General features: G+C 37.4%; 1 protein-coding gene and 1 long non-coding RNA gene across 4 annotated transcripts; both read left to right on the forward strand.

Annotated features, from left to right (window-relative positions):
• Positions 1-1155: 1155 nt before the first annotated feature.
• On the forward strand, positions 1156-6763 carry LOC142531392 (uncharacterized). Of its 2 annotated transcripts, XR_012816273.1 has the most exons (4): positions 1156-1318; positions 1412-1479; positions 6149-6260; positions 6345-6763. It is a non-coding gene; the product is annotated as an uncharacterized LOC142531392 (long non-coding RNA). The 2 variants fall into 2 exon arrangements; XR_012816274.1 differs by lacking the exons at positions 6149-6260; positions 6345-6763 and adding an exon at positions 5243-5461 and having other exon boundaries at positions 1412-1475.
• Positions 6764-7576: 813 nt separating this feature from the next.
• LOC142531391 (uncharacterized) lies at positions 7577-9423 on the forward strand. 2 transcript variants are annotated; one of them, XM_075637495.1, is made up of 6 exons: positions 7577-7763; positions 7850-7957; positions 8039-8108; positions 8188-8295; positions 8404-8490; positions 9203-9423. In XM_075637495.1, exons 1-5 carry the CDS (start codon positions 7636-7638, stop codon positions 8488-8490), a joined length of 501 nt encoding a protein of 166 aa, XP_075493610.1. In that variant the 5' UTR covers positions 7577-7635; the 3' UTR covers positions 9203-9423. The 2 variants fall into 2 exon arrangements, with proteins under 2 accessions (XP_075493610.1, XP_075493613.1); XM_075637498.1 differs by lacking the exon at positions 8188-8295.
• The last annotated feature ends 12932 nt before the right edge of the window (positions 9424-22355 follow it).

Here is a 22355-nt window from a genome sequence, read left to right on the forward strand (position 1 = left end):
CCGCTTCTCAACGCCAAAGAAAAACGGCCGACCACCGTGCGATCTAGCCATCAAATTCGTGACCTTTGTTCGCCAAGAAGACACCATTATCTTTTATCTGATCGAGAGAGCTACCCATTGCAACACGCAGCAAAGAAAGCGAACACAGTCTGATCGAGAGAGCTACCCATTGCTTTACCTTTCCCTTTCACAAAGCATAAAAGCGAAAACAGTGTTTTGAGACCCTGCCCTCTTCCACCTCCGCCGGCGGTGGCGCTTCGAAACTCCTGCTTGTTGTCAAAAATCTCTCCGCCGTAATCGCGGAGTCCACGCAGCCCATCCTTAAAGGCGTTAATCTTACGGTTCACGAAGGCGAGGTACCTAATTTAAGTTTTTCCCCCCTTGTGTGGTATACAAAATGTTGTCGATATGGTTTATTCCATTTTTCTGCATATGTATTTTTTCCACCCAAAATTTGATGCAATTATGATCAACAGTTAAGTGGGGGCTAAGTTGGACGGGTATAGATGTTAAGTGGGAAAGATGATAGTTTGGTAACGAAATGTAATTTATCTTTTCACAATTCTGCTGTGTAATCTTGAAGATCACAATATGAATTTAATTTGCATTCAAATCGGCTTTACAAATTTAATTTGTGTTCCACGGTGATGTATTGCATCTGTTGGAAGGATTCGAGTTGAATATTTTTGTAATCACATGACCACTTTTATATTGCAGCGTAGGTGTTCGAGAATTTGCTTAAACTAGGTTTTTTTTTTCCTTGCAAATTTTTGGCAAAACCTTTTTTTTGTTGATATTTTCTTTTTTCGATAAAAGCATGTATATTTTTAGTGAGACGAATTAATAGTGATGGTTGAGAGGGAAACTAAAACTATCTATATATCTTTTATTGAACAAAAGTAAATATTGAGACAAATAAAGGTTTTACTCTAATTCTAGTTGTAAGCACATAGTTTTTCAGTTTCTTTGACTCCTAATTTGGTTGTTGGATATGAAAGGTTCATGCTGTGATGGGAAAGAATGGATCTGGGAAGAGTACATTCGCAAAGGTCGGTGCCTTTGTCGTGGTTTTTTGTGATTTCAATATTGTATTTTCAGACGTATATAAAGAATGAGTCGAGAATGTTATATTTCTTGTCGAGCTCAAGTTTTAATTGCTTTATTTTATTGGGCTGAATTGAGCTCATACAAGCTGATTATATGAATTTTGGGTTAAGAACAAGTTTGAGTTATTCTCATTGAATATAAATCCTTCAAGCTTGTACTTTAGCTAGTCTGAGCAAGCTTCTTTGATGCGGATTTGAGCGGTAATTCCTTTGTTATGGTTGTTTTTCAAGTGTAGTTGTGTCACGTGATGGGCCTGATATGAATTTTTCATTTTTATGTTCACAAATTGAAGGTGACAGTGGAGTAGGAAATTTGCTTACTTTCAAGTTTACAGTCGGTAAAAAAGCTGCGGCGGCGGTTTCTTGCAGGTATGTTTCTGCATATTTACGAAATAAATTAATGTCATTTTTAATAAAGCCATCGCCACAAAAATACAACGAATGAAGCTATGTAACACGAGCATTGTTGATAGATTCATCACAACATTGATGTCTAATTTTGTTGTTTACAACTCTTTTGAACACCAACTTAATAGTGTTTGTACAATTGTTTTGAAGGATTTGACTCATTTATGGGTGGTTAGTGGTACGTATAATGGACAAAGATTGGATGTCAAAGAACAGGTTTTCACATGAATATGAGGTTGGGGTGGAGTATTTCTTGAAGTTTGCATCGCGAAACGCTAACAATCCGAATGCAATGCCTTGCCCATGTGCAAAATGTGGTAATCTAAAGACGAAAAATATTGACACTATAAGGGCTCATTTGTGTTGTAATGGTATAGATTTAACATATCATACATGGATTTGGCATGGCGAAAGATCTAAGTACGGGAACTCAATGAATGATAGTGATCGAGTAGGGCAAGATGAACGCAAATATTTTACCGAGGAACCTATAAGTATGGTACATGGTGCATATGATAGTTATGCTAAGAATCCAAACCAATTCCATAAGCTACTTGAAGATGCCGAGAAACCTTTATATCCTGGATGTGTTAAATTTACAAAGTTATCTGCACTTGTGAAATTATATAACTTGAAGGCAAAATATAGTTGGAGTGATAAAAGTTTCACTGATTTACTTGGTTTGTTTGGGCAAATGCTTCCAGATGACAATGAATTGCCTTTATCTTTGTATGACGCAAAGAAAAGCTTATGTGCTTTAGGGATGGATTATGTGAAAATTCATGCTTGTCCTAATGATTGTATCTTATACCGGAAGGAGTATGAGGATTTTACCAGTTGCCCTATTTGCGGGATGTCAAGGTGGAAGTTGGGTAAAAATTCTACGATAAATGGAGGAGTTCCTGCAAAGGTCCTTTGGTACTTCCCACCTATTCCCTGATTTCAAAGATGGTTTCAGCAGAAAGTGATATCTAAGGAATTAACTTGGCATGCTGATAAAAGAATTCGTGATGGATACTTGCGTCATCCGGCTGATGCACCCTCTTGGAAAGTAGTGGATCACAACTGGCCAAATTTTGCTTCCGAGCCAAGAAATCTAAGATTGGCCATATCAGTAGACGGCATGAATCCACATAGTTCGATGAGTTCTGCATATAGTTGTTGGCCAATTGTGATGATCAGTTACAACCTTCCTCCAAGTTTGTGTATGAAGAGAAAATTTATGATGCTCACTTTGTTGATTTCTGGTCCCAAACAACCGGGAAATGATATTGATGCCTACTTAGCACCTCTAATTGACGAATTAAAATTTTTATGGGATAATGGTGTTGATACATATGATGCATATCGAAAAGAAATGTTCTCGCTTAGAGCTATGTTACTATGGACGATCAATGATTTTCCTGCATATGGGAACATGTCAGGTTGTATTGTGAAAGGATATCATGCATGTCCAATATGTGGTGAAGAAACATATTCGACGAGGTTGAAGCATAGTAAAAAAATTGTGTATACAGGCCATAGAAGGTTTCTTCCTACAACTCATCCATATCGAAGGCAAAAGAAAGCATTTAATGGGAACCAAGAGTTTAAACTCGCACCAAAACCATTAACTGGGCATGAAGTTTTAGAAAGAGTTGAAAGAATTAATTATCGTCTGGGAAAAATGAGTGGGAAGCTTCAGTTGAAGGTAGGTGATGAGAAATCATGTTGGAAAAAGAAATCTATATTCTTTGAACTTGAGTATTGGAAACATCTACATGTTCGACATGTTCTTGATGTGATGCATATTGAAAAAAATGTTTGTGAAAGTCTTTTCGGTACGTTACTTGACATTCCAGGAAAAACGAAGGATGGAGTTGCAGCAAGACTAGATCTCATGGAGATGAATTTGAGGACTGATTTGATACCAAAGATGGGGGAGAAAAGAACGTATTTGCCAGCAGCCTGTTATACTCTAACCAAGTCTGAGAAAAGAAAATTTTGCAATTCTCTGTTTGGAATAAAGGTCCCTACGGGTAACTCATCTAATATTAAAAACCTCGTGTCGATGAAGGAATTGAAACTTGTTGGCCTTAAGTCACACGACTATCACACTTTGATGCAACAATTGCTTCCAGTGGCCATACGTGGTGTCCTACCTAAACATGTTAGAGATACTATCACTCGGTTGTGTGGGTTCTTCAATGTGTTATACAATAAAGTGATAGATGTCTCAAAGTTGGATGAGATACAAAGAGAGATTGTGATGATATTGTGTTTACTGGAGAAATATTTCCCCCCATCTTTTTTTGATATAATGATTCATTTAACCGTTCATCTTGTACGCGAAATAAAATTGTGTGGACCGGTTTGGTTTAGGCATATGTATCCATTTGAAAGATTCATGAAGATATTGAAAGGCTATGTAAAAAATCGCAATCGGCCTGAAGGGTGTATAGCCAAACGTTATATTGCTGAAGAGGATGTGGAATTTTGCTCGGACTACATGTCTAGTGTAGATACAATTGGTATCCCATCAATGCATCGGAGAGTACAACTCACTAAGCCTCTTTCTGGTTCAGTAATGCACTACACTAGTGATGATGAGTTGAATCAAGCACATCGTTATCTACTGGAAAATGATGTTGACGTTGAGCCTTATATCGAGTAATTTCTTTGACTTAGTAATAATTTCTTTCTATTCTTTTACATTCAATTGGTTAACTTATCCTTAATCATTTCATCAGGGAACACATGAAATTTTTGGATGCAAAATTTCCCCATAAAGCAAAGTCCAAAAGGTGGTTACAAGATGAGTATAACCGAACCTTTATTAACTGGTTACGTGGTACTGTAAGTTGTCTAAATATCAATATCATGGAGTTTTTTTAAAACTTAGGGTTAAATTTTAGCACTTTGTGAAATATAGGTTGCAAGTGCAGTTGGCAATTCCACTCGTGAAATTTCAGAAAGATTGAAGTGGGTAGCGCGCGGACCTAGCAAACAAGTGTTAAAGTACTCTAGTTATTTGATTGTTGGGGTCACTTATCATACAAAAGAGCGAGATGATGTACGAGTTATGCAAAATTCCGGAGTAAGCTTAGTCGCAACGACAATGCAAGTTGCTAGTGCAAAGGATAAAAATCCAGTTGTGTCAGACATGATTTTTTATGGAGTTATTCAAGAAATATGGGAACTTGATTACCAAATGTTTCAAATTCCAATGTTTAAATGTAATTGGGTTGAGAATATTAACGGTATTAAAGTTGATGATCTTGGTTTCACGTTGGTAAACCTGAAGAGAATTGGATTCAAGTCTGACTCTTTTTTCTTGGGCAGTCAAGCAAAGCAGGTGTTTTACATTGAAGATCCTCAAGATCCTGCATGGCATGTTGTACTTGCTAGTCCCACAAGAGAGTATATTCACTACATGAATGGTGATGAATTGGAGAATGATGTATCCCACTATCAATGTTTTACACGAGGGTTTATATCAATGGATGTTGATGGAATAGATGAAAATGAACCTCCATGCATTCGTGAAGATTGTGATGGGTATTGGATTGACAATAATTAAGTGCAATCCTAAATGACTTGAACCAGCATGATAGGTTACATTCCTTTACTGTTCTGCATATTACATTTTCATGTAGAAAGAAAAATAAAGAACTGAGTACTAATTTTTTTATGACATGCATTGCATAATGCATTTTTCTGATTGCCTAACAAATTGTAAATGCTTGCAGGATGTCAAAGAACGAGAAGCCTAAACATAATACTGCATATTCTGCCAATGACAATAGTTGTGGGGGCAAAACAGTTTTGGAATCTACAGAGACGGAAACAACAAAATCATCTAGAGGTCGTACACGTTTGGATAGGCTTGTTAGGCAAAGGGTTCATGGAATCAGAAAGGATGTGAGGTTCAATAAATTGGGACAGCCAGTTGGAGAATTTGCAGGTGAGATGCAAAGTTATATTGGAATTCTTGTTCGAGAAAAGGTAAAGATAAGTTATTAGACTTGGAAAATGGTTCCAAATGATGTCAAAGATTTAATATGGGAATCGGTTAATGTAAGTTATAATGTTTTGACTATTTTAATTATTTTTCATATGGTTATGATATGTTTAATGTTATGGGTTAATATGACTTTTACAGCTGACGTACAATGTTGATCAAAGCTGGAAGAAGGGATGTCTGAACTCTGCAAATAACAAGTGGCGACATTTTAAAGCTTTTCTCACTCAAAAGTTCATTCTTAGCAAGCGGGATAACACTGAGGATTTGAAAGAACCACCTACTGGGTTTGATATTACACGAGATGATTGGAGTTCATTTGTAATCAGTCGCTTGTCTGATGACTTCATGGTAAGATTCTTAATTTGTTATTTTCAAATTAGTAGACCATAACAAATTATTTCTATTGACATATGATATATGTGGGCAATTTTCAATTAACTAGAAATTGCGTGATGAACAAAAGAAGAGAAGAAAGCAAAACATATACCCCCATCGTATGTCTCGCAAAGGATATGCACGTTTCGCCGACGAAATAGTAAGTATGAGAAACTGAGTTAATTCGAAAAGTTTACTAAGTCCATGCTATGTGATTTTTAAATTTGTTGATAACATACATATTGTTTGTAGGCAGATGAGTTAGGTGACGATGATGATATAAATCGAGCAATTATGTGGAAGAAAGGACGGGTCAATAAGAAGGGTCAATTGAAGGCGATGAGTTGAAATCGGCAATAGAAAAGATTGTAAGCAAACAATACATGAAAATGAATAATTTTTATTCATTATAACTGTTTTTAGTAATTATCTTGTTCTTTTGTGCATGACAGGATGGTTATGTGCAACAAAAAATCGAGGGTACGTTGCAATATGAAGAAGGAAAAAATGATATCCTTACGAAAGCACTGGATTCATATGAACATTCTGGTCGTGTGAGAGGTGTTGGAGGTCATATCACTCCAAGCATCTACTTTAATATTGGTAGAGCATGGAAGAGTCCTTTTGGTGATGACCATATATTTCTTAATCAAACAAAGGAGTTGATGGAGGCGAAGATATTAATCTCAAAACAAGATGCACGAATCGCAGAACAAAATGCACGCATATCAGATCAAGATGCACGCATACAGAGACTTGAAGAAATGTTCAAAAAGGGTGCAAGCAACTTTGACATTGAAGAAAAAGGTAGTTGCTCAGTAAAGTTGCATCCCATGAGTGACGATAAAATCAAAAAGGGTGCAAGCAACTATGCAACTTCGCATGATGATTACGTGAAAACTTTATGCAATGCTGAGTTTCTGCAGGTATCTTATTATTGCAATTGTCCATGACTATGATTTGTATCAATTTATAACATGATTATTTGTCTTCTAGGGCAAGCCGGTTGCATTGGCATTGGAATCTAGGACCAACATTGTTGCCTACGGTACAATTGTCCATGTCAATGCAGATGATAAATTATTTCATGGTGTTCCATCACCCATTACTTGCATGCACGTATCCATTGATCATGCTGTGGACAAATTAGCATATTTGCCATTTCCAATTCCAAACGAATGTGATACTGTTGGTGATGCTGTTGGAACACATGTAGCTTGGCCAGCACACTTCGTAGTAATTCAAGATGAGGTAAATGTCAATTTATATTTAAATTTAAAGTATCATAAATAATTCAATATTGCAGCTAACATGTGTACATTTGCAATGTTTAGAAGCTTCAAAAGAAGAAAAATGTCGACCACAGAAATATGATTGGTTTGTCTCCAAGTGTGCCAAGATCTTTATATCTTTTATATTGTTATTGTAAACGTGCTCTAACCGATGAACAAAATTTATCACTGCTTTTTGATCATGATTTATTTGACGAGAGTTACGAACTACTTCTGCACCTTGAAGACATCATTCCTTTCTATAGTTTGGATCCAATATATGCCAATTGTATAGTTGTGTACATATGGTAAGTCTTCTTCTTTTGTTTGTTGACCACTTAAGCTGTATAAACTTAATTAATTTATCATATTCACATTATTCTGTTGGAAATTGTAGGCATCTGTATAAAAGATGAAAAAAGACAACAAGACTGACAAGTTTAGACTTGTCAATCCACACACGATCCCATACATGCCATATGTATCCAAACTTGACAGAAACGGTAAAATCGAACACTTGAATGAAAGAGCAAGTGTTTTGGCCGAAAGACTAAGTGTTGCATCAACAAATCAACTAGTTTTAGTGCCACATAATGTTGGGTGAGTCAAAATTACAATATCAAATTTAATTTATTTTCTTGACATTTTATAGAATTGTATGCGCTAATTATGTGTTCTATGCATAGTTATCATTGGATTCTCACTGTCATCGATCCTTACAAGGAGATGGTTTATTTGTTGGATTCACTTAGTCATCGAAACCGTTACGATGACTGGAAATATGTGGTGGATATGTAAGTTAATATTTTGTTTTTATGTCAAATTTAATTCAGTAAATAAAACACTCATATGTTGACTGTTAATGATGTATGCAGGAGTGTAAGATTGTTTAATTCAAATAAGGAAAGGAAAGGGAAAAAACAAGCTATATGGGAAGTAGTAAATGTATGCATGTGTACTTGTCATTAATTAACGTTTATTTCAATTTGTGTATCAATCATTAACAATTTTTTTTTTAAATTAGGGTCCACGAAAACCAGATTCGAAACAATGTGGTTTTTATGTTATGAGATTTATGAGAGAAATGATTGAAAAAAATGCTACCAGTGAGAAGAACTCGATATCTTCAATTGTAATATTCGACATATTCTCAATATTCAAAAATGATTGTGTATTTCTCATTTTTCAATGTCTTTATTGATTGTTTTTTTACTAATATTGACATTGTGTTTGTTCACAGTTCATGAAAACTGAGTATTCCAAGGAAGAGATTGATGAAGTGCGATCCGAGTGGGCGGAATGCATACAAGACTATATTTATGAATAGGTATGCAAAGTATTGATGAAGTGCTTTGTGTTACAATGAACCAAATCAATCATTTTTCTATTTTCTTCAATAATGCATGGTATAGTATTTCCAACTGAATAAGTGCTTTGTGTTACAATGAATAAGTGCTTTGTGTTCCATTTCTGTGTCTATTCATGTTGATTTGTTCCAAATATTCCAATGCATTGTATAGTATTTCCAACTGCACATGGACCTATATATAAAACATTGGAAAATTAATCTTGATTGATAGTGGACCTGAAATTTAGAGAATGAAACTTGATTCGTAGCGATTTTATTTGTGTTTTGATTTTTTCCAGCCTACTTTCTCATCATAAGAATGGAACTGAAGACTGAGCAAATGCCTCAGAGTTTTAGGAATTTTATTTCTTTCAATCAAGTCCCTGAAAAATATGATTTACTTCAATATATAGATTCCTTAGAACTTAAATGTTATTTGTTTGTGAATTGATGTTATGACTTTCTTTCGAATATATAAATGTTGTTTGTGTTGGATGGAAATTTTTGGGATGTCCTACTTATGGGGAGGTCATGCCGAAATTTCTATTTTCCTCAATATATATTAGTTATGACTTTATTTTCATCTCTATGCACCATTTGTGTTAGTTGCGTTTCCAGTGCATGTCTTGCTTTGAATCTCATCTCTTTCATGGGTTTTTAATGGGCTTTCTATGTGTGGATTATATGGCAGGGATGAAATGGCAGGGGAAGGTTTTGATGCATAAATGTTGATGAGGTCTGAGGAGATCGAGACCGATTATGACAAAAGATTGCAGTATATCCGTATTTTTTGTTTGGAAAATTTTGATATTGTGGGACTCTACTGCCACATTGCCATGTTTATGACGAACATGTATCAAGGTCAATTGCAATACTAAATTCAAATTTGTAAAATTTTTGTTTATCGTTGGCATATTTTGGATGATGGATTTTGAGCAAAACATAGTCACAGATTTAATGTTGTAAATATTTTGTTTTTGATTGTTATTTTTGGTTTAATTATTATTATATATATATTGTAAATTAAAAGAAATTTAATACAAAATTTTTACCTAATGAAAAAAATTATTAACGACAACAGTTTTGAATTCTATTGAAGACAACGGTTTTAAATTGTTGTAAATTCAACAAAACACTACGATTTTTAGGCGTTGCAAAACTGTTGTCGTTGCTACAAAAAACAACGGTCTCAAAAGTGGCGAAACTGTGGTCGTTCATATATTATGACAACAGATTAAAACCGTTGCAAAACTATTGTCAATAGTGCTAGATAACAACGGTTTAAAACTGTTGCGAAACTGTTGTCGTTGGTAGATAATACAACGGTTTAAATCCGTTGCAAAACAGTTGCAGTTGGTATAAAAGACAACGGTTTAAAACCCTTGCAAAACCGTTGTCGTCGGTAGAAAATACAACGGTTTAAGACCGTTGCAAAACCGTTGTCGTCGGTATAAAAGACAACGGTTTAAAACCGTTGTCGTTGAAGACACTTTCAACAACACCCTCAGTTACAACAGTTTTAAATTGCCTACGACAACGGATTTTATCCGTTGTCGTATGGCGTTTTTGTAGTTGTGTTGAGGTGTGACTTCGAGAGCTTCTTGCGACTGGCAGTAGGCATAACCCTTTACAGGAACATCGCTCTGATACCAACTGTAACGAACCGTATTCTTTACTACTTAAAATTTGCGAAAAAATTAAAAATTTTCTTGAATATAAACATCCATACGGTCGTCAACTCATCGTTCATAAAAATATCTTTGAAATCATCCAACACCAATAAAACTTGCTAAACAAACACTTGTCCCAAACATCTCTCACCGAAACATAAAAAAAATCAGAGTATTTTAAACTTGCATAAAAATGTTAAAATAACATGGGCTGTCCTCGGGTCTAGCCTTCCGCTCAGTCCAAGCCTGCCCCTTGGTCGCCACCTCCGGTCTCTTCATAGACATCCTCACCTGCATCGATCAAGTCTAGTGAGTCTAAAGACTCAACACGTATAACCTGGAAATAGCAAGTACTACATAATAAAACCACATGCAACTTTAAAATAGAACATACATACTTGAAGATTGGATTTGAAATGAACTTGAACTTGCATACGTACATAGACGTGCCATAACTTGAAAGCTTTCATAAACATGCTTACATACTTGATCATACTTAAACATACATGACTTCATTTTTGCGTAGAGGATGTTTCAAAGCAAGTGACCCATACATAATAAACGCCTGATCAGACAAACCACAGTACTGGGCTGACAGGGACGTATCCACTGCCACATACATGAGATCCCCGTTCATAATTTAACGGGCTGGTTGGTCCCCGTTCATAATTTAACGCTTTCCAACCACGATCTAACCCGTTCATAATTTAACGGGGTGGAGAGGTCCTCGCCCACGTTTACCGACTTCCAAACCCATTCATAATTTTGTCACAAGACAATTAACATACCTCAAAAACTTAAAATATTTTCTTGCACGTCAACATACTTACTTGGTGTTGAGGGATTCGTTGGACTTCGATCGGGGGCGTTGCTGCACCTACTAATCATGAATTGGCATGCTTATCTGCGTAACTTAGACATAATTTCAAGCTTACATAAGAACTCATTCAATTCCTTATGACGTTGTAAATTCCCATGACTCGACTGCGTAAATCACTGAACTAAAACAATGCCACGCCCCCCCCCCCCCCTAAAGCATAATATAGAAATTTTCCCCAAATTTGTGAAGGACATGGACCCCGTGCCTACCTCCGTGTAGGGGTCCGTGTAGACTCGGATGAGAAGGCTCGAAAGGGAAGGTGGACACGGACCCCGTGTCATGGTCCGTCTGGGGGTCCGTGTATACTCTAGAAAAAGGCACTTCGGTGGAAATGGGTCACGGATCCCGTGTGGGGGTCCAGGTACCTACTGTGAACGCGAACTTACGAAAATTTTGTACATGTTTCGCTTAACTTTCTAGACTCGATTGCGCTGACTATGAATCGACACTCCAAGGCTCATCCTAGCACGCCATAACCTCAAACCAAATTCGTACAAATCCCCAAGGCGACTATGTTCACCCTACGACACATACCATTCAAAATATTGTAATTGACATCAAAAGTTACCCACGACTTTTAATTAAATCGAGCGCCTATTGATATGAACCGAAACCTCAAAAATACTCCCAACATCGTACTAAGCATACCTAAACGCAGCAACAATCATCCGACGATCCCCAACGAAGCCTGCAACAATAAAATCTCAAGAACACATCAAAACATAATTTCTGAAAAACACAGTTTGAGCAGTCCCACGAAAAACGCCATAACCCACTCAATTTTTGTCCAAATATTTCGAATTTACTGTCAAATAGAAGGTATCGAAAAATTCTCTGGTTGAAAGTTTTATCAAAATATCAACTAAAAACTCGCAGTTTCAACCAGAACAATAAAAACGTGATTTTTGATTCCTAAAATGGTTTCAAAAGTGATCTCAACACAATTGCTCGAACTTCTACACATCGTACACATGGTTTTACGCATAAATAACAACGCACGCATAATATGACATGATCGATGCATCATGAACAGATTATACGTGCCTTTTGATGATAAACTTTACCGAAACGGCGACACCGAAGCGGAGATAGAAGCGAGGTTGATCCGGGACGAACGTGACGCGATTTTGTTGCAATAAATCGATCAAAACTTGCTGAAAATTGACAAGGGAAGGGGCGGCTGCTGTTCTCCTCTTAGAACCCTAGGTTTTGCTCTTAAAAAAAATAAAAGAAGTGGAAATCTGAATGTGAGTGTGTTTAGGCGTTATTAGTGTGTGTAAAAGTGTGTGTGTGTGATTAGTAAATTAGGAAAATCACTTAATTAAATAATAAATAAAACTATTTAAAATACTAACACTCTTTAAACTTTAAATAAAATCCCTCAATTAAAATAATGCACAAAAAAGAAAGAAGCTAATTTTAAAAGTTTCAAACTCTTAAATCACTAAATAAATAAATTTTAGGCTTTAAAATACTAACAACTTAGTAAGTCCTTTAAAATGCTCCATCCTCAACTTAAAATAAAAGTATCACATTTTAAATTGCCAAGAATCGTCCCCGGTCTCTTTTCCTCAAACCCGCCTCGAATTATCGCCTGAAACATGAAACTCGAAAAACATTTTAACTTGCAGCACAATAAACATGGATAATTTAAAATAATGCATTTTCATAATTATGCATGGCTAAAACTTTTTAAAATTGATTAAATGATTTAATAATTAAATGAATGCATGGATTAAACGTGCACTGAATTTGGGCACTACAGGCTTCGTCATTCTCGGCCACGTGTGGAGCTAATCATAGCAATGTAGAGAACTTGGCCACATACTCCTCTATGTTCAACTGACCCTGTCTCTGATTTGCAAACTCGGCTCCCTTGTCTTTCCTGTACGACACTGGGAAAAATCTCTGATAAAACTCAGCTTTAAAAACATTCCAAGTGATATTCGTACCTCAATGCTCCAACGCTCTCTTTGTCGTAATCCACCAGTTCTTTGCAACATCCTGCAACTGGTGCCCAATAGATCTGACTCGGCGCTCATCTGTGTAATCCAATGAGTCAAACAGCATCTCAATATCATCTAACCGACACTCACAGTCAATAGAAGTCTCCGTTCCTTTCAGGGTGGGCGGTTTAAACGACTGAAACCTCTTCAATAACGTTTCCATCGGAGTTGCTGTCCCATCCATTGGGTTAGCTGAAGTACTACCCTGTTCTGGTACTCTTCGAGGAGGCATATCAATAATACACGTTACCAATCATATCAGATAAACAGGTAAACATGCATTGAAAGCAGTAAAACATGCTAGCAATCAAAAGCAAGGAAAGAAAACTCGATCTACCCCGCTCACTAGCTTCTATCTCAATCTACAAAACCTACTGCACGGATACCACCTGCTGTGGGGACCTGGACGCTAATTCATTTTCTTAATCATTATTAAGATTCAATATAACAATTAAGTAGTGTGGGACATAAATTTTTTTTTCTAAAATTCAAGTACGGAAACGTAATAAATTTAATCTGTTATACATGTCAACATAAAAGTACAAGTCTTGTACAACATCTCTTTATCTCAATCTAGGGTTCAAAAAATATACATCAAGTGCTGAATCCTATTCTACCTCTGAGCCTGGATCTCCACGCTAACCGTAATCTCTCATCCTCTTCCTGATCCTGATCCTGTCCCACCTGTTGTCATGGACACATACAGACACAACAACAGCCGGATAACTCCGGTGAGAAATATATTCCGAGTATAAATCATGTATACATGCAATCATATAAACAGATATAAAAGCATGAAACAGATATCAATAACATGTATCAAATTTGAAAAACATGAATCGATATAAAGCTGTAAATAAACTCTGGACTCGTCATCTCAGACTCAACTCATCTCTAATCTGTAAATCAAACTCTGACTCATACTCTCTGACTCGACTCATTCCTAGTCTAGGGATCCCGATTTAAATAAGAACGCAACAATCTCCCACCTACTCTCCCGATCGTGGTGGCGGTACGTTCTTATTTACGGACTTTGGTCCTGTCCATATCGAATCTCGACAATAGGAGTTGCTCTACTCCTAGACAACATCGATATGACCAAACATCCGGTGTCTTGGTATATCCGCCACAGACTTGGCATATCTTGCAAAATTGGCATTTCCGCCAAATATCAGGCACATCAGCCCAAGGACTAGGCATATCCGCCCATGACTCCTCACATAACCAATGCTTAACTATAAATCAATAGAATAAGCATATCAATCTCAAACATTGCAACATATCGAGGAAATGGCAATTCAGTATGTTATTTTGGGAAACTCTAGTTAAATCAAACTCGAGTTGTGCAATCCCGGATCAACATTAATTTATACCTTTCTCTTCTCGGTCTGACGAATTCAAAGTCTCGAATTCAAATCTGTCCATGCTCAATCTGGTAAAAACAATATCGAGGAATATAATATCAATACACCAGTCAAATCAATACTTAATATAATCAAAACTCAATCAAATTCTGTTTCAACGGGATAACTGCATAATCTCAGTATACCCAGCGATACAATATCCATCAGATATCAATCCCAACATCTCATAATCGATAGCTATACAAATCTGATATCAATCTTAATCAAATCAATTCTGATAATTCATAACAATTCTGTACGGTATCCGTTCTTCAATTCGGTTTCGATTATATGACGTCTACTATATAAGAACACCATATATCAATCATATCTCATTCTTGCCATATCATAATTTCAAATCATAATAGAAATCAATAAAACTTACGTCCGTGTAAAGCCTGTAACGCAAGGAATACGGTACTGAGCTCGAATAAAAAATCAGACGGATGGATTTTACAAAATCACAAATCTAACATATGAAAAGGCGTAAGGATTTTTCGTTGAGCTTCTCGTTCTTCTTCTGAAGGTTTGAGGAATTGAATACAATTTTTATATATATCTTGCATGTTCAAGCCATGTGGCTCATCCTTCCCGCTGCACGTCTCGCGCATATGCGCAACCTCCTTCGGCGCATATGCGCGAGACACTATGTCTCGGCGTGTAGCATCACGGTAACTCGCGCATATGCGCGCCCTCACTCGGCGCATATGCGCGAGGCTCTTCACAACTCTCTGCCACTCTCGCGCATATGCGCCGATCCATGTCGCGCATATGCGCGAGGTGCTCTGCTTATCTCGCGCATATGCGCCTGGCGGGGTCGCGCATATGCGCGAGGCTCCTTCCTCGCACATAACTTCAATTCTTATTTTCGGCTTTTCCGGTCTGATGCGTTCAATCTATAATCAACTCAATTATCAACAAAACATTTCAGATTATAATAACAAAATTCTCGGGCATTACACCCGCCCTCAGTCTCGACCTCATCAGTACCTACAACAATCAAGTCTAGTGAGTCCAAAGACTCAACATGCATATATCGTGAATAACGAGTGTAAATATCATAAGATCGCATGCAATGTAAAAATATCGTATCGTAAAGTTTAACGTGAAAATTGTGTCATGGGTAAATATAATTACGTGCATGTCTGAAAATCGTACGTAAAAGATTTGCTCGATAGAGCCCTGTCATAAAATATCATGATGAGATTTTTCTGGTAGGATAATGTTTCAACGCAAGTGGCCCGTAACATAACATGAACGTTTGATCAGACTAAACCACTAAATACTGGGCGGTATAGATCACCACAGCCCTTGGACTGGATGTCCGTACCCATACATAAACATAAACCGGTCGTAAGTCACCGGGTGGAGATCCCATAAGCGTGAGGTGGCCACAAGACATATCATATATATCTCAAAATAAACATTTTATATTTATGCACAAAATATAATTATAACCCTGCTTTTACCGAATGATTTGAATCGTTCCCAGGCTTGATGCGACCTAATTCTAACATGAGACACATGCAAATATTTTTATCTTGAGAACAACTTCGTAATCGAACCAAAAACGGGGCCAACGGGACCAACAACTTAATTTCAAACCATGACTCCGTACCAACCCGAACCAACATCGAACCATCATTTAGTCATTATTAAAATACACTTAACATGATGAAATAATAACCATAAGAATTGTAATCCACGAAAATTAGTGAATAGAGGCCAAAATCTTGAAACGCTCTTTCGAGAGTCACTTTGGCACATTGCACCGCAAATTCTCGTACGACCTCTACACTTAACCAAATCACAAACGGCCAAAAACATGACCTTTCTAACTCGTTGAGGTACTGTCCAGTCCAAGGTCATAGGCTAAAAGCCAACCAAGGACTCAAACGAGCCTCTTGAACCGAAGCGATGCTTGCTTGCTTTTCCTTGTTTAAGAAACTAATGGCCATTGGGGCTTGAACCACAGACCAGAGTCTCTTACCAACATCCTAAGGGATGGCTCGAACCATGGCTAAGGGCACTTGGCCTACTACAATTCAAGCAAACACTTAGGACACCACTAAGCTCCCACCCGAGAACCATGCTGCGCGCCGTGGGGTGTGTTGCTTTATTTGTTATCTTATATCATCCCCATTCTAGAAATCATGAGGTATTGTGTGAACCATGGCTAAGGGCTAGAAGCCAACCAAGATCCACCCAAACCCCAAGAAGCCGAAGCTTCACTCACCCACACCAGAACAAGAAAAATCGAGGGGCACTTGTATGGTTATTTTAAATTTTTTTGTACTCATGAACCAAGCCTTGAAAGGCTGTCTTGGTCACGTCCTAGACATGCTAAGGGATAATTCCAACCATGGTTACAGGCCTTAGACCAACCACAATCCGAACACTCTCCTTAGACAATCAAACACAGAAATCGTGACTCAAATTGCAACTATGGGAGAAGTTGCTGTCAAGTCTTTGTCTCAAGTGCATGGGCTTGAACCAATGAACCAACATGACTCTAACCCACCCTAGTACATGTTTAGCTGCAGCCTTGGGTGCCTTGGACCAAGCAACTTCCAGTAACCAACAAGAACAATTCAAACCGTGAGGTGCAACGCAAATGGCCGAGGGGGCTGTGCAGAATTCTTGTGTCTTTTGCTGTCATATTTCGTTTGTTGCTTAAACCATGAATGTATAATGTGTAAAAATATCTATAGGACTTGATTGTAGAGAAAATAATCGATATATACATGCATGAAATTTTGTTTAGGAGAAAACAAAACAATGCGACGAATACGGCGCGGCGGAGACGGAGTTGAATTTTTTTTCTTTTTTTCTTGTTCTTGGTGATAACACACGATTACTAGCTGTTGCTTTCTTTGATATTTTCGAAATAGAGGGTGGTGAAGATGCTAAGGGACGAGGGGAAGGTTACAAGGAAAGATAAATGAGTCATGCAATGTATTAAGGTGGGAGATGCAAGTGGTGAGGTTGATTGGCAAATCAAATATTTCTTTCCTTTTTTGATGCATGAATTGCGTGAGATTGGTAGGCTAGATTAGTGGTTTGAGGGGAACTTAGGTGCATGATAGTGCTAAAATCCCTAATTATTGGTGATTTAAATGTGAGTGAAATAATATACCATGAAGGGCCATTGAAGGGAGTCTAGAATGGTTATCTCATCTTTGATTCTGTCTTCAAAATAGCTTCCTTGATGCCCTAATTATTCCCTTGAATTTTTAACAACGGAATAGTCTTTATTCGAAAGTATCTTTCTTCTATTGATTCCGATTCTCATCAATCAACAGCTCATAACCAATCAACATCAACATCTGTTATCAATCTATTTAATTCCAGTTAATTCCATATTCAGCCTTCTGCCTTAAATATCAACGGTCGTCTTCTGATGTTGGCATATTTAATCTGTCTATTCTGAGCTGTCTTCATTTTTTCTAAATCAGCTTCACTTTTCAGTCACATCTCTAATCATATCAGGTCCAATCTCAGGAGTCTCAGAGATATCATCTCGATAAAGAGTAAATCTGCACTTCTTACCGTACAAGATTTCCAATGGTACCATCTCTATACTCGTCTGATAGTTGTGGTTGTACCAAAACTCACCATATGGCAATGAATCCTGCCAACTAGTGCTAAAATAAAGCACTACAACTCTAAGCATATTCTCCAAAATCCGTATAATCTATTTTGACTGTCCGTCAGTCGGTGAATGATATGCAGTATTCAGATATAATCTTGTACCTAACTCTTGCTGTATACTCTGCCAAACGTGAAAAGTCAACCAAAATCATGGTCTGGCATAACCAACTATCGACATTCTATGTAATCTAATCATTTTTTTGACAGAATCTCAGTAATGTAATCATATCTGTACGTCTTCATGTACGAGCTAGCACTCGCAGACTGGGTCAGTCTGTCACTCCTAACTCAATCAATGCTCGATTCCGAGAGGAATGCGGTAGCTTCATCACGATATCCCTGGAAATATAATCCCATTTCCATTCAGGAATCGATAAGCTATATAACCAATTATCTGGTTTTATTCTTTCATTTTCTTGTCGGCAAATTCAGACATTTCAATACAAATTCTGCCACAACTGGTTTCTTATGTTTCCCTAAAATCTGTCTTTTCAATTATCATACATTTTTCTATCATCAGAATAAATGTTGAATAAAAAATGTACACTTCTGATAATACTTGTCGTTTCACATCCGAAAAAAAATCTGACACAACAATTCAGTTATTCATATGCAGTACAGTATCACATACCAGATATCTGATTGATACTCTGCTCTGACTATCGATATCAAGTTCTTCCCATTCTGATCAACTTTCTGAACTGTTTTAACTCTCAAAATCAGCTCTGGTTCGGCTTGAACGGTATCGAATCTCAACTATATACAATCTGTATCAAATACTGCTTCAGAAAATAACAATTCTCAATCAGATTTAAGCGGCAATCAGATATAATAGCCTGCTAAACTCATGTAACTATAAGTTTCTGACACTGATATCAATCTCAGCCAACTGATCGCGGTCTCAACTGTGCTAGAATCAATCGGTATACTATCTTCGAATATCAACTACCCTGATTACAATCTGTCTCAGTTAAGATTCACAATTCAACAGTTTCTGTGTACCACATCCCAATTCTCAGACTATTCAATACAGTACTCAGATATTTAACAAAATCAATCATATTCTTCGAATATACCAGAATACCATAGATCAACAAATCGGAAAATCATCAAAATATTCTGAACACAGAGTTTATCAACTCATAAACATAGCTGAAGCATCCCAAAGAGAAACATTCACTCCGATGTAACTCTCAGGCCGTAAATCCGTTAACTGATCTTTCAATTCTTTCAATTCAATCAGTATCATTCGGTATGGTGTTCTAGAAATAATAATAGTACCTAATATCGAGTCAAGGCTGAAATCAATCTTCCTGATTAACGGCAAACCCGGAAGCTCATCTAGGACAAATTTAGCAACGCTCCTATCACTGGCTAATCAGTCAATGATACACTCCATCTTAGTAAATCAAGTGAATATATAAGGAATCACTCCGTTCCTTTCGATAATCATCGAATCAAGACATCACATATATCAAAGGTATTCTAAATCCAGAATCCTTACTGTACCATGTTCATTCTTCGGCCATTTCAGGTCCGAATTTTACCATTTCCTGGAAATAGTCGGCGATAGCTCTGTACTTGGCCAACACATCAATATCAATAATGCGGTCAGAATCAGATAACACCAGTAAAACACAATCTAACTCAATCTCATTCTTATCCTGCTGCAGTATCCGATGTCTCACAAAATTCACTAATATCAAACCTCTTTCCCAACAGGTAAGGAGATAACTACTGCAGTAAATACGGACTCAACAGATAAAGCATATATCAATGCAATTCATTCAGAAATCCTATACAGGATGTACTAATATTTCTCAATATATATATACGCAGAATAATTATAAAAGATCAATTACCTGCAACTATATCATCAAGTGCATCATGGGTCTGCTATTCGGTTATTACAACCACTCTGGCTTCCTGCTGACCCTGGTTGGGACTGAATATAGGGTGGTTGCAAAGAGCGAACAACAGAAGATGATATATCGATCTGAGTCACTGATCCAGATGACTCTGTTCCCTGGAATCTTCGGAAACCTCTCTGTGGACAAACTCTAGCAAAGTGTCCTTGCTGTTTGCAAATGTTGCAACTACCATACACTCCTTGGCATTGCTCTGTGAGATGTCTTCCTCCACAGGTTCTACAATAGACCCCGATATAACTCGGCCTAGAACTACTGGAGCTAGATAAACCGCTCCCTGACTTCTTGAACTGCTTCTTTCGAGCTTTCAACTGTTCTTTCTTCCCAGTACTACTACTACTACCAACCTCCAATTTCAAAGGGGATTGTAGAAATTGGACTGGATATTGTTGCTGTTTCTGAGATTGGATCATATACAGTCTTTCTTGTTGTCGAATCAAACTTGCCTCGGCTCTCTTTACTCTATTCAAGGCTTCAGAAAAAGTATAGGGTCGCTCTACATTTACCAATGTAAGTATTCCAGGATTCAATTCATTAATAAACCGGTAAGTTACAACTTCATCATTTCCAGCCACGTGAGGTGCAAAACGTAGTAAAGTAGAGAATTTAGCAACATATTCTTCAATGTTTAGCTGACCCTGTTTCAAATTTTCAAACTCTGCCCTCTTGTCCTCTTGGTATGAACCTGGGAAAAACCTTTTATAGAATTCAACTTTAAAGACTTTCCACGTAATCATTGTACCACACTGTTCTAAGGCTTCTTTGGTTGCAATCCACCAGCTCTTTGCAACTTCGTGTAACTGATGCCCAATCAATTTAACTCTACGTTCATTTGGGTAATCGAGTGAATCAAATAGCATCTCGATATCATCGAACCAACTCTCACAATCACTTGTCGTCTCAATACCCCTCAGAATTGTTGGTTGAAATGACTGAAACCTCATCAACTGTGTTTCCATCAAAGTTTCGGACACATCCATCTGATTAGTCACCCTACTACTTCGTTCTGGAATTCTTCGAGGAGGGATATCTGATGATCACAAGAGTTAGCAATCACATGAGACAAATCCGTCTCAGTCCCTTTCTGATCAGCTTACCTCTGATCAAGAATTGGTTCTGATTCATTCTCAAATAATACACATTACCAAATCAACTCAGATATTCAGGTAACATGTATCTTCAAAAACAGTAAACACATATTGCATTATTAGCATATACAGTGTAATTAAACATTATAATAAATCACATGCTAACAATCACATGCAAGGAAAGAAAACTCATTTTGCCCCACTCACTAGCTTCTATCTCAGTCTCAAGAACCTACAGTTCTAGACCTATGGCTCTGATACCACCTGCTGTGGGATAGAAGGGGTGACGTAGGAGTTATTCAATCTCCGAACATCCATAAACCTTCGTGTTATTACTTCGGTCATTTATTTTATCTTTAACTCAGTCTATTTCCGCAACTGTATTCAGTTAAACTTGTGAGGCCCGGGGCCAAAGAGGGCGGGGGGTGATCGCCGGTGCCATGAGGTCGCACTGACAATGAGCGGCTTCTGGCAGGCTTCTAGGTGGAGGGAAAATGAATGAACCGATCACACACCGGAATGAGAGTGATTCCGAGACTGTTCAATGTAATGGACTGTAAAGTTGAAGAGGGCTTAAAAAGATTTGATATGTACTACTCATATCACGAAGATGCATCTTCTATTCGGTAGCTCATCACATAAGAACTCCAAAGTTAAAGTGCTTGACTTATGGCAATTTGCGATGGGTGACCTCCTGGGAAGTTTCTTAGGGTGCGTGTGAGTGAAGACATAAGCACGCTGGAAAGACTCGTCTTGGTACAGTGAGGACAGTCGTCGAATCTGGGTTGTTACAAAATTGATTGTTAGCGACTGACAAGATTCCTAGTATCGGTTTGTCATAGAACTGACACTTCATTCGAAAAGATTATAAAATTCGTGTGGGTTTATTCAACCCCCTCCTTCTAAACACATTTCAACCTTTTAACCGATCTTATCAAGTGGTATAAGAGCAGTTGAATCTTGTCTCAGAATATTCTTATTTAAAAACTGATCAACATGTCTTCATTCAACAAACTACCGATGTTTTCCAGAGAAGATTTTGACGACTAGAAAATAAGAATGCAGGCCCATTTAGCTGCACAAGATGACGACATATGGTATGTCATCACTGATGGTCCTATGAAGATCCTAAAAGCAAAAACTACAGTTGCCATTACTGACAGGGCACCTCATCACATAGAAAAGCTCAGAGAGGAATTGACAACTGAGGACAAAAGG

Source organism: Primulina tabacum, chromosome 17 (assembly GCF_025594145.1).
Source record: "Primulina tabacum isolate GXHZ01 chromosome 17, ASM2559414v2, whole genome shotgun sequence".
NCBI classification, from domain to species: Eukaryota; Viridiplantae; Streptophyta; class Magnoliopsida; order Lamiales; family Gesneriaceae; genus Primulina; species Primulina tabacum.